This window comes from Pipistrellus hanaki, assembly GCF_964339955.1.
Source record: "Pipistrellus hanaki genome assembly, chromosome: 2".
Classification (NCBI taxonomy): domain Eukaryota; kingdom Metazoa; phylum Chordata; class Mammalia; order Chiroptera; family Vespertilionidae; genus Pipistrellus; species Pipistrellus hanaki.
The window spans coordinates 61728465-61742167 of NC_140504.1; the positions used below are offsets into that span (position 1 = coordinate 61728465).

At 36.3% G+C, this 13703-nt stretch overlaps 1 protein-coding gene across 2 annotated transcripts in view; it reads left to right on the forward strand.

Moving 5' to 3' along the window:
• The first annotated feature begins 3191 nt into the window (after positions 1 to 3191).
• The window catches only part of LOC311617583 (cell surface glycoprotein CD200 receptor 1-like), a 34617-nt gene continuing 24105 nt past the window's right edge, over positions 3192 to 13703 (forward strand). For both annotated transcript variants that reach the window (XM_084874051.1, XM_084874052.1), the window contains exon 1: positions 3192 to 3509. In XM_084874051.1, the coding sequence (XP_084730177.1) occupies positions 3443 to 3509 (67 nt within the window). In that variant the 5' untranslated portion in view covers positions 3192 to 3442. The remainder of the gene's footprint in view (positions 3510 to 13703) is intronic.

Sequence of the window (13703 nt, forward strand, 5' to 3'; positions counted from 1 at the left end):
GATTCACGCAAAGCTTCTACATAAAGGGGAAGTATACCAATGTGTTTTTTTTTCTTTTTTTCAATTTTTAACTATTTTATTTTTTATTTTATTGTTTAAAGTATTACAAATAGTAGTACATATGTTTCCTTTTTACCTCATTGACCTCCCCTCAGCCTCTCCTACCTCCCGGCACATGCCCTCAACTCCCTACCTCCCCTCAGTGTTTTGTGTACATTGGTTATACTTATATGCATGCATACAAGTCCTTCGGTTATCTCTTTTGTGGAATATAAAGAACATTATAAACTGATGAACAAAAATAGATACAGAGGCAAAGAAGTAATGAACAGACTGTCAAAGTATAGCAGGAAGGCCGGGGAGGGTTGTGGGGGTAAGAGATCAAGGGACTTGTATGCATACATATAAGCAATGTCTTCTAACTGGTTTAAGGTTGTGGCTAAGTCTGAACCTGACACTGAAGACAAAGAAATACATCTGACTGAGGAAAATTTACTTCACAAGCTTTTAAACCAGCTTGTGAGTAAGTCAAATGTGCAAATTTGGGGGTATTATGTTTTAAAGCAACTCTAAATTACTGAAGCTTACCAAGCCCTTTTGTTTTGGCCACCACAACATTAACCAGCAATAACATTATTTCTTTATTCTTTTCTGTGCCCTGACTCACCATTGGTAGTATTGAAGAGGAGTTAGAACACATGTGTCAAACACAAGGCCCGCGGGCCAAATCCAGCCCGCCAGGCCTTGCAATGTGGCCCGCACCGCGCTGTCATCACTGCACTCCACTGTCAGTTTATGACATTGTCAGTTTATGATTGTTCAGTAAACCATTCGGCCCGTGATTTAGGCTGGATTTTAGATTTTGGCCCCTTCTCTGATTGAGTTCGACACCCCTAAGTTAGAAGATTGGATAGAGCAAAAATTTTCGATTTCTGGTTTGAGCTGCACCTTTCTTTTGATCTTGTCTTGCTCTTCTGCAGAATAAAGAGTGGAGTGTTGTCAAGTGTGAGCTCCTTGAAATTCTTCACATTTTGGGTCCCAGGGCCCAAGGGGCACATCTTAGGAGAATCTGGGCCCTTTAGATTTTTCATAGACATGCATTAATTAGACAAGCACTTTTTTCTCTTATTATATTGACTTTCATGGTATATCTTTGGTGGATGGTTATGCTAGCAAACACTTGGTACCTTTATTGTTCTTCCAAACACCTGCTCTCCTTAAGAGGTAAAGGTGGGGGTGAAGAATTGGGGTGAAGGGGATAAAGGGTCGGGGTAGGAAGTCTCATCCTGCCAAATCTACTTCTAGAATTCTATAGTGTTTGACACCATTCATTTAATTCTTAAACTGCTCATGGTAGATTGAGGTCTGACCTGAGATAAGTGCATGGGAGAATGTCTATGAAAGCCGTTGCCTGAAATTTCAGACCTGAGGAGTTGAGTGGGAAAAACAAAAGGCTGGCAAACGTGCAAAGTGAGTTTTACTCCTAGCTGTGCCACCAAGTCATTTGTAGACATTAAGCAGGCCACATAGCCCTTCTGTGCCTTAGTTTGTGCTGACATTGAACAGGTATTAAAATAAATGGTCACCAAGAAGTCCTGAAGGCATAAGAAAGCACTCATGTAAGTTTAATATAAATGGAAACAAACAAACAAACAAACAAACAAACAAAAATCAGGCTACTGATTTGATTAAGAAACTTGCCCACTATCATCAGACTAGTACTTGCCCGGCAGAGACTCAATGCTAGGTCTATCTGATACCAAAACTCATGGTCATAACTACTATGAACTTTAACATCAGTGTAGTGGAAACAAGAGTGCTATATTTGAACTGACATTTCATCACAGACTTTCTGACACATGGTACAATTTTAGACATCAGGAAGCTGTTTTTGCTGTCGTCTATCATTGTCACAGAGCCCATATCTTTAGGTATTCAATACCCTCAAACACCCGATCTCACTGTGTATTATTGGCTCACTGAAAGGAAAGCTGGAGAAGAGGAAGGGGGAGAATATATATATATATATAGTTTACTATTTGGCAAGAGGAAAGATGAAACTGCTAACTTACAGGAAAAATATTGCATGCTGTTTAGTCTTTTTCCTGTTTGCAGTGTTTTCTTCCCCTTCCCGGAGAGTTTTGCCTTGGAGTAGGAAATTCTTAGCACATAGAGAATTTCTTTCCTCCAAACAATTCAAATGCTCATGAACTAGCACTTTAAGGCAGAGGTTTTTTGTTGTTGGTCTTTTTTTTTTTTTTTTTTTTTTTTTTTTTTTTTTTTTTAATTCTCAATTATAGCTCTGTGACAACTAAAGATGAGTGCTTATTTGTAATTTGGTTCATATAATCAGTCTAGTTCTTCAAAAGTGAAAATGAATGAAAATAAGTATGAAATTGTGATAGAGCAATGCTCTCTTCACTACCCCCCCTCCCCCACCAAAAAAATTTGTGATCTAAATTCTGAAATTTGTAAATAGGTTAATTTATATGTGAAAAGGGAATTTGCAGATATGATTAAGTTAAGACTTTTGAGATTGGGAGATTATTCTGGATTATCTGGGTGGTCCAACATAATCACAAGGGTTTTTATAAGAGGAAAGTAGGAGGGTTACAGTAAAAGAATGTGACAATGGAACAGAGGTTGGGAATAATGCAGCTACAAGCCAAGAAGTTCTGGTGGCCTCTAGAAGCTGAAAAAAAATCAATGAACAGATTCTCTCCACGTGTCCAGAAAGAACACGGCCCTCCCAACTCTTTGCTTTTAGCCCCATAAGATCTATTATGAACTAGATTCATTCCTGTTATTTTAAGCCACTCAGATTTTGGTAATTTGTTACAGTAGTGATAAGAAAGCAATACACGTACAATGCATCTAGTGTTGTAAATATTGTAGACAGCAATTTTATGCAAATTTTTTCAAGGGAAATGTTTTATTACAAACTTTATTACTGAGGCTGTTCACCCCTTCAATTTGGAGAGAGCTTCTGAAAGTTACCATGATTGGGAAGTTTAATGGGATGGGCCAAAAATAGATACATATTCTGTTGTGTTTTTTAATCCAAGTTTAGACAAGTCCGTTGATCTTGGTCAATGCCTTACTGTAAGGTTTATCTCTGTACAGCAGAAGTGAGAGGAGAACCAATGAGCTGAAAGATAACTCAATCAATCTGCTTCCTCCGTCTTTGCTTCAGTGCTTCATACAGGAAATCTATTGCTGTGTCAAGTTCCAGAGAAGAGTTTCTTCTGTTCCAAGTTACTAATCAGTCAGAAACACAGAGTTGAAGGAAGCGGCCAGGAGGAAAGGAGTGCCCGGCTGCTGATGGCCTAAGAGGATTCAGCTCGGAGAAGTGGCCAGAGAGAGCCTCACCATGCCTTCGGGTCCATTTGTACCTGTGTGGAGGAGAAGGGCTGAGTGAAGGGCGGAAAAGAAGAGAACAGCAATGCCCTGCTCTTGGAGAACTTCTGACCTACAGTTACTACTGATGTTGACTGTCTTCTTAGTGGCTGGTAAGTTTGAATTGTCTTTGGAAGAGTGACAGGAGAATGACTGGTGAGAAACCTGGTCTCAGATTTTCCGGTGCTTTCTTTGCCTTTCTTCTGGAGTAATACAAGATAAATACAGACATAGATATGGGGGATGGGGTTGCTCCCAGATTTATTTCACTTTATTATCCTTATTTTACTTGTACTTATTTTACTTCATATCTGACTACAGTATACTCATTTCTATGATTTGCCTCATTGCCCGTTTTCTTATTTTCCCCTCCTTTTTTTTTTTTTTTTTTTTTTTTTTTTTGAATGAAGCTGAATACATTAAATACTTTCTAGTAGCAATCCAAGTCATTTGGGTCCTCTTTATCTTCTCTCTCTCTTTTAAACAAGATTTAAAATAATACTTTCAACTCATTTAGGTCCATATTGTTAATATAAATTAGGAAATTTTATTGCTTTCTAGCACTTTTTATGACCAGGTGCTTTTTAAAATATAATATGCTCAGAGTTTGGTTGTACATCTGCAATGTATGTCTGTGTTTAGTTTGAAGAGGTGCAGGCTGTGAAAGACACTTTCTGTGCTGGAGGACACACTTCAGTGCCTAGGGTGCTGTGGGTGTTTAGAGGACTTGGGACTGTTGTGGGGGTGTCCTGGTTTCACTGTAGAGAGTTGGTAGGAGTTGATGTGGGAGGGAGCTTTTAGGTTTCGCTTTTAGTAAAGGGAGCAGTGGCAAGGAAACAGCATAGTTGGTTTTAAATTTTGTAATTTGGTAATTGAAAGAAGAAAAGGTATTTTTTTTCCTCATATGAAATTTCAAAGTATTGCTTATCTTCCAGCAAAAAAATCCATTTTGCAGACGATAATCTTACTGATGAGCACACATAAAATAACCAGACTGTACTACTGTACCTTTCTGTGCAGAATTTTCACATACTTTTCCTCCTTTGATCTGCACAGCAACTCAGCGAAATAGGCATTTTACAAAGATAGAAACTGAAGCTTAGAGAGGTGACAGGATTTGCCCAACACTAATAGTATATGGCAGTCACAGCATATACTATTAGTGGGTGCAACTATAAGCATCAATAAACGTTTGACTATTTTACTTGTACTTATTTTACTTCATATCTGACTACAGTATACTCAGGCAATTTCCCTCACTATTTAGCCATTATACTTTTCTTTCTTTTTTAAAAAAATATATATTTTATTGATTTTTCACAGAGAGGGAGAGGGATAGAGAGCCAGAAACATCAATGAGAGAGAAACATTGACCAGCTGCCTCCTGCACACCCCCAACCAGGGATGTGCCCGCAACCAATGTACATGCCCTTAACCGGAATAGAACCTGGGACCCTTCAGTCCACAGACTGACACTCTATCCACTGAGCCAACTGGTCTCGGCCATTATACTTTCACATTATTAAGAGCACCACTGAAGAAAAGTTAAGCCAATATTGGCTATAAATTTAGTGGTATATTTATTTATAAAATAATCCAGTGATCTGAATCTTTCATTAGTCTTACTAATGAAATTTTTCTCTTGTTGGAGAAAGCTAGTGCAGAAACCTGTGCAGAACCCAGCTTGTCAGAGAAGCCATTTGTATGATTACAGATTGTTACTACATTTAGGATAGCAAACACATTATAAGATACTTACTGTGCTGTACACCTGAAACTAATGTGCTATTGTATGTCAACTATACATCAAGTAATAAGCATTTCATTTTCCCTTAAAAGATTAAAACATAATTGATAATTTTGAATATTAATGGTTTAAAGGTTTGAGTTTTAAAACTATTTCTAAGCCCAACTAGGGATACTACATATATAAAATACCTGAAGTCTCTGCTTTAATAATTATAAACTTATCAAAATGTCTGGAATCAAGTTATGGAAAGCAAATTCTATGCAGTGATTTGGCATAATAGATTTACCATGAAATAATTTAGAATAATAAGCAAACCGCCTGAAGCATGAATTTGCCTTTATTACTGGTATTACTTTAATAGCTTTGTATGTTCTAACAAAACTTATATAAGGGTCACAATCAGTTAATCATTTCCAGGAAGAAACCATATTGTTCAACCATGAACATTGCGCAAACAGATTTCAAGTTTTTTTTTTTTTTTTGTAGACTTTATATGCCTTTTCTGTTCAAAAAACCTAGAAATACTGCCAAACATAAATAACTCACTTTAATTCAGCGAATGACTTCAATGTAAAACATAGCATTAAAAAAATGCACATAAAACCTACTTTCATCTTTACTAATTTGCTTATAAATTCAAGTAATGTTGCAGTTGGCCCACTAAGTTTATTCAGAATATACCTGAGGGGAAAGATTAAAAAATCGCAAATGGTCCGAACTTGCAACTTTGGTCTTTTTTCTTTGTATTCCCTTCACCCCATACCACTTCTTCCTCCTTATTTTAGCAAGTTATCTTCTAGTTTTTTCTTGTGTTCAAATTATATTCCAACTAATACAATTCTACCTTTTATAAAAGTCACTGATGCCAAAACTGGTTTGGCTCAGTGGCTAGATCATCGGCCTGCAGACTGAGGGGTCCAGGGTTCGATTCTGGTTAAGGGCATGTACCTTGGTTGCGGGCACATCCCCAGTGGGGAGGTGTGCAGGAGGCGGCTGATCGATGTTTCTCTCTCATCGATGCTTCTAACTCTCTATCCCTCTCTCTTCCTCTCTGTGAAAAAGCAATAAAATATATTTTTAAAAAGTCACTGATGCTGAGATTATGCATGAATTCCTGAAAATAAATTCTCCCCCTTTCTTCCTTCCTTGACCATTTACCATTATGTTCCACTAGATGGCAGGCAGTAACAACAAGAAGAGTTATAATCAGACAGGACTGATTTGCTTCAGTTGGTTTGCAAAAGAAGGAACAGGGATTAAAAGCAATTGTGAAATCATATGGTACTTTAAAAAAATTGCAAAAAAGAAGGGGTTTGTCCTCATTAATTTCAGTTCTATCTTCCTTTCTTGGTTTGTGATAGTTGCAAATTTACATATTACAATAATTTTAGGTATGTTTTCTCTAAACATCCATGCTTAAGCAATTAATAAACGAATCAAAAGCCATGGTTAAGAACACTGAGTGTGTGTGGAGGGTATGTGTTATCTGTGAATAGTGCCTAAAAGTTGTTAGCAGACTAAATTAGGGAAAACAAGCTAAGATGACATTTTAAGAGAACTTTTAAGAAAAACCTTTATTGTTGAGAGTATTACAGATGTCCCCCTACTCTGTCCCCCCGACCCATTGCCTCCCTCAACCACCCTATTTTCTGTGTCCTTAAGTATTGCACAGATGCATATATGTTCTAGATACATATACGTTTTTTGGTTAATCTCTTCCTGTTTCCCTTTCTGTCTTCTGTTTTATTATTTTTATTATTTCTTAAATTTTATTGATTTATAGAAAGAGACCAACGAAAGGAGAGGGAGAAATATTAATTTGTTGTTCCATTTATTTATGCATTCATTGGTTGATTCTTGTATGTGCCCTGACTGGGGCTCAAATCCACAATATTGGCATACAGTGATGCTGTTCTAATTAACTGCGCTACCCAGGCAGGGCAAGACATTGTTTATGAATCTAGTAAAACATGAGAGAAGTTACAGTGGGATGGAGTTGTCAAAGACTTTGTGGAAGAGATGGGTCTTGAGCTGAATGATGCGTTTGGGTTGATGGGGAAAGTAGAGATAGAAGTAAGGAGGAGCAGGTGTGCAGTATGAACAAAAAAGCAAGTTGTTTTGGGAAGAGAATGAACTCGCTTGATGAAATGGAGATTGTGTGTGAAAAGATCATAGACAAAAAGGCTGAATCTCAGGAGTCCTTGATAACTAAACAGAGGAACTTGGATACTGTGCAGTAAGCATTGAAGAGCCACCTGCTGTTTTGTGAACAGGAAAACAATATAATAAAGTGATATTTTTAGGGAATAATGTGGCAGCAGTGTCCCCTTCAGTGGGAGTGGCATTTGGCAAAAGACTAATTTTGCAGAAGGAGTCAAGAGTTCCTACCCTTGGGTTTTATTTTAGAAAGTTCTATGTTTCTGCTGTGAGACATTGGTGGCTGAGAAGAGAAGTTTCTTTGCAGAGGAAGATGTTAAAGTCAATGCAGGGAGGGAGGAGAACTAAGAGGGAAATTCCTATACATACCTGGAAATATAACACAATCTAGGATTTGTGAATCATTCATGGAGTGGAGGGTCCCACAAAGGGAGTCTTCATAGAGATAAAAATGGTAGAATAGGAGCTATATACTTTTGTATTTGGGTCTTAGGAGCAATAATTATTTCTTTCCTCTCAATAACAGAGGGCAAGATCTGAGAAGAGAAGACAAGGCAATTTTTAATCTTAAATAAGAAGAGGAAAACTTTTTTTAAAAAAAATCAACACCCGAGGATATTTTCCCATTGATTTTAGCAACAGTGGAAGAGGGAGGGAAAGACAGAAAGAAATATGGATGTGAGAAAAACACATCGACGGGTTGCCTCCTGCATGCATCCTGACTAGGGTCTAGGCTGGACTAGAACCCAGTACCCTTCAGTCCGCAGTCTATCCACTGAGCCAAACCAGGTAGGGCAGAAAACTCTTTCGAAATTGAAGAGTAAGGTGAAAAGTTAAATATAGAGATTATAATAAATTGAGACTAGAAATAAGTAGATGATACAGTTCCACAGTTTCATAGTAGATAAGTTGCCTCCCAACAAGTCATGAATATTTCAGTTAATGTTGCTAATTAATAAAATAACTCAGTTGTCATTTGGTTTTATGATTTATCTAAAAAAAATCAGACTGCACAGAGACTAAAATTCAGTAATCATTGATAAACTTTTCCTCCTTGATATCATTGACACATGGGTAACTTCTGATTAAGATTAGGGAGATCTTTGGTTATGAAATAGCTTTGTATGCTCTAACAAAACTCACCTAAGGGTCACAATCAGTTAATTGTTTGCAGAAAGAAACAACATTGTTCATGCATGAACACTGAGCAAACAGTTTTGAATTTTTTTTATATAGCTAAAGTTTACATGCCTTGTCTGTTCAAAAAGCCTTAAAACAATCTGAACAACATAATCTTATGTGTGTTTATGGAAAACAGTATAGACAAGTACTAGAAACTAAACTGAAAGGTTTTAGATGTAAATCATTTTCTTTAAAAATATCTGCTCCTTTGAGTTGTTGATGCTGTTGCAGGCTCTGTCTGAAGCAAACTCTGAGATAGAGTTTGGAGTAGAGAATGCTTATTAGGGAGGACAGTTGGAAGAAGCACCTGGAAGGGCAAGTTTGCAGAGGGAGAAGTCTACTTGCAACCTCAATTCTTGACTCCCTATCTGAGCCTCATCCATGGGAAGCTCTTGAGTTAGAATAGTCTTAGAGAGGCCCTCTATTTTATCAATGTGACTGGGCCTTTATACCTTCATCTCAGTCAGTCATTAAATGCGGGATACCCTGAGAAGGTTCTGACTTCGGCAAAGCCATTGAGTTGGTCTCTGAAGATGCTGGTAACTGAAGGCTGTCTGCCGATAGTGCTCCTAGAAATAACAGCCAAGAATCATTCCTTCAAGGAGATTCTGAGTGCATACACTATATCCACCAGAGCTGCTATTTCCAAGTTCTCATTGCTTCCTGAATTTTTGACTTTGTCTGGTATTATTTCCCTTCAGCCTATGTAATTTCTTTTATCATTATTAGTAGTGTAGGCCTGCTGGTGAAGAATTCTTTTAGTTTCCTTTTGTCTAAATATGCTGCATTCTTGAAGCATATTTTTTGATGGATATAGAACTCTGGCTTGGCTTTCATTTTTCAGCATCTTAAAAATGTTCTTTCACTATTCCTGATGAGAAGTCAGCAGACATTCAAATTATTGTTTCCTTTGTTATAATGTCATTTTTCTTTGGCTGCTTTAAAGATTTTTCTCTTTATTGTTTTTAGTACATGTTATATGTCTATGTATGGCTCATATTTATCCTGCTAGAAGATTACTGAGATATTTGAATTTGTATATTTATGGTTTTCAGTAAATTTTGCAAAATTTTCAATTGCTATTGCTTAAAATAATTTTTCTGCCAACTTTGTCTTTTTTGTCCTTCTAGAACTCAAATTGCACATATATTTAAAGAATTTTTGCTGTTTCATCTCTAGTCTCTGTGGTTATTATGTTTTTAATCTCCTTTTTCTCTCTTTCACTCAGATTGGATAATTTTTATTGATATATTTAAAGTTTGCCAACAATTTTCTGTCTCATCTCCATTCATCTGTTAGGCCCATTTATGGAATATTTTATTTTAATAGTGTATTTTCAATTTTAGAATTTCAATTTATTTTTTAACTTGCTTATTTTTCTCTGTTGTGATTTTTCTGTGCTTTCATTTGTTGTGCGTATATTTTCCTTTACACCCAGGAAGAGTGTGGGAGCCACAAGATTGCTGGTCTCAAGGAGAGAGGGGGTGGGGAGGAAATCGAGGCAGTGGGCACAGACCACTCTTTCTGGAAGTCTGGCAGCAAAGAATGGATTAAGGTTAGCTAGACCAGCGTTTTTCAACCGCTGTTCCGCGGCACACTAGAGATGTTGCCTGGTGTGCCGTAGGTGCAGACAAGACAAGAATTTTATAATTTTTCACTATTTTGTTTACTTAATATTTCATAATAAAGTAATTATAAAATACTTTCTTTGTGTTTATTTGATTCCTATTCAAGAGAATTACTTTATATATAGTCAATATAGGCACAGAGTTAAATTTTTTAACATTTTCTAATGGTGGTGTGCCTCGTGATTTTTTTCATGAAACAAGTGTGCCTTTGCCCAAAAAAGGTTGAAAAACACTGAGCTAGACGGAGAAAACAGCATTTAATCCCCCCACCCCCATCAACACAGGAGAAACCTGAATGTGTTCAAAAGTATCATTTGAAAACATGCAGTGATTTGGTAAAAGTGATTTTTCCAAACTGGGTGTGTACATATGTAGCTTTAAATTGCTTAGTGATTTCATTTTGTCCTTGCCATTTTGTTAATTTACCATGAAATACTATCTTTCCCCAAAGCTTTACCTATTAGGTAATATAAGAATATCTAATTATATTATGCAATTTGTAGTACTAACAAATTTTTGAAAAGATATCCAACTAGTAAAACTTGATAGATTTAAAATAATGAAATCTAGCTATTTTTATTCTCCAGAAAGATAATTCTATCTTATTCTTTATTAACTCCCTCGCCAAAGGTTGTTTTAAACCAGTAATTTAAAGCAGGTCAGTTGCAAGATTTTTCAAAGAAAAGAAATGGGGGAAAAATAGTTATAAAGAACCATTGAACAGACTGTCAAACTATAGCAGGAAGGCAAGGGAGGTTGGCAGGGGGGGAGGCTATAAGAAATCAACCTAAGGACTTGTCCAATGGATACAAGACACAGGGCAGGGGGCAGGTGAAGGCATATGCAGGGAGTAGGGGAGGCTGGAAGGAGGTCAAGGGGGGAAGAAAAAAGACATGTACTACTACTTGTAATGCTTCAAACAATAAAAAAATAAATTAAAAAAATAAAGCAGGTTGACAGGCAGAGTTGCCTGTAGAGCCTAAAATATTATACTGTGGTGCCTGCTCAAGTCTATTTAATTGGAACTTTCAGAGAATACAGTCTGGGCATCTTTGCAGATGATTCTAATGGGAGCCAGGATTAAGAACACTGTCCTAGGTCTCTCTTTATCACCCAAACTATCACTGTTGTTCCTTATACTCAGCACATGGCTGCTTACCTTCTGATTTATTCATCATCCAGTGCAGGCATCTTTAACTCCCCCAGATGATAAGATCTCTTAGGGCAGAGACCTTGCCTACCATTCCCAAAGCTCTGCACAGCTACCTGAGGCCGAGTAGGCGTACTCAGAAAATGTTTGTCAACCTAAACTTCTTCAAAATGTCTGTTGTGTCTCTAACCACTGTTTCCCCTTCTGCTCCTCTCCCCTAGTATCAGTCTTTTCAAAAAGCTGACATCCATTTTGCTCCCAGCACCTCTAGGATCCTGCTTTACCATTTAGCCTCCTTCATTCTTGTAACACAGCTCACTCTCTTTCAATCTCCTGTGTTCTCTACTCTCAGATAACCCTCTCAGTCTTCATAGTTCCAGCTTTGTCCCATCTCTTTCCCGCTTGACATGAAAGGAAAAAACAACATTGTCTCATTCTCCAATACTTTCTAGGTCAAAATTCCTGAAAGAATAAGTCTACATTTGTTGAAAATTGCTTCTGCTAGAGTCCTTGCAGTCTGTTTCTGCTCCTCTCTCTGTACTAACAACACTCTTTTACAGCTCTGGATGGTCTCTGACTGCCTTCTTGTTAGCAAATCATAAAGCCCCCTCATTCTTATTTTAAGACTTTTCTTACATGATAATTCCTGTCCTAAAATTTCCTCTTTCCCTGGTGTAAGGAATTGCATTTACTTTCTATGTTTTTCATCATTTTTGCTAACTTCATTTCCTCCAAAAGATTCCTAATTTTAAATGTTTTGAAGACTGGCTTTGTTTCTCCCTCTAATTTCCACATCAGAGAGTGCAATTTGGCAGCCCCTGGGATAGATCTGGCTTGCTGACACTTTTAGTTGGCTCATGTAATATTTTTAAAAATTTGAACTCATTTCTAATTTTTTTTTTTAAATTGGGAAGTTTTTACTCCAAAGCCTTGGTTTAATGTCTAGGGTTGCTATGAAGATTCGGTAAAACGATGAGTATAAAACAATTAGCACTGTGTTTTAATTTTACAAACATTCAAAACATGGTACCTTAATTATCACTTTGTGGTTTTCAAAGCACTTGCATAGATATTATTTCATAATATTTAATTAGCCCCTACGGATGGACTTTTTGCTTGTTTACATTTTTTGGAGTGAAAAACTATGCTGGAATTAATATCCTGTGCATATATATTTGCATATTTGACATGCATATATATTTACCTTGATCCTTAAAAACCTTGATCCTTGTTATCACTAATATAAGTTTGTACAAAAAAATCTATCTTCAACAATTAGTTTTGGGCTATGTGATAGTAATTCCCCACGGAAACCCTTCGAAAAACAACAAAAGAAAACCCCACCAGAAAACAAAATAAAACAACAAAAAATCTAGCCCAACAATATGGCTTTTATTAGCTCTGTGTCCTAACAAACTGATACAGACTTTGTGATTATTCTCAGGGAAAAAAATTAGGCCCAGCAATATGGTTTTTATTAGCACTGTGTACTAACCAACTGATACAGACTCTGTGATTATATTGTTTTGGAAAAGATCGAATTTGTTACTTATCTTCTTTTTATTTCAAAATTTTATCCATTCATTGATCATTATTGAATGCTTGTGTTTTAGAACTTATTACTTTTCTTAAAAATTTCTTCTTTTCATAAATTTGATGGGTGTTTTATTTCTCTATGTTGTATCTGAAGAGTATAGTTACAGATACTATCTAAGTCACACTTCAACATTTATATAAAATATTTTGTTAGCCTTCCATATCCTTGGCCAATATTTTCAATTAGGTTGTCCATCTCTTTTTTTTTTTTAAAAAAAATCACATATATGTTTTCTGTATATTGTTTGGAGTAAAGCATCCTTTGTTTATCATAACTGTTGAGAATATTCCACAAAGCTTTGCTTGTCAACATTATTTTATGCAGGTTTTTGCCTACATAAGTTTGAAATTCTTTGTACAGCTAAATTTCTCAATACTTTTCTTTATGGTTTCTATGTTTTGTGCCAGGGTTGCAAAGGTTTCTTCACTTAAGATGATAACTGTCCCAGATTTCCTGGGGCTTTCCTGCTCCTATGTCTTAAGAAACTCCTCAGTCCTAGACAAACTGGAATTCTATCACCTTATCTAGTGTTTAACATAAAATAATACCTATATTTCTTCCAGTGCGTATTTACTTATTTATATTAAAACCTTTGATTTATTTGTTATATTTTTATGTGAAAAATGAGATAGAAATTTTATTTTATTTTTTCTTATTTTTCCAAATGGTTATCTAGTTCTCCCTAATATCTCCTATCAATGATATAATCATCCTTCCTTCCCCTTACAAATTTGAATGACCACTTTGATCAGATACTAAATTTCTACATGCATAGATGAAGCAACTGAGGTTCAGAAAGTAATCTATGCAATATTATAGAGGTAATAAATGGAAGAACCAAAA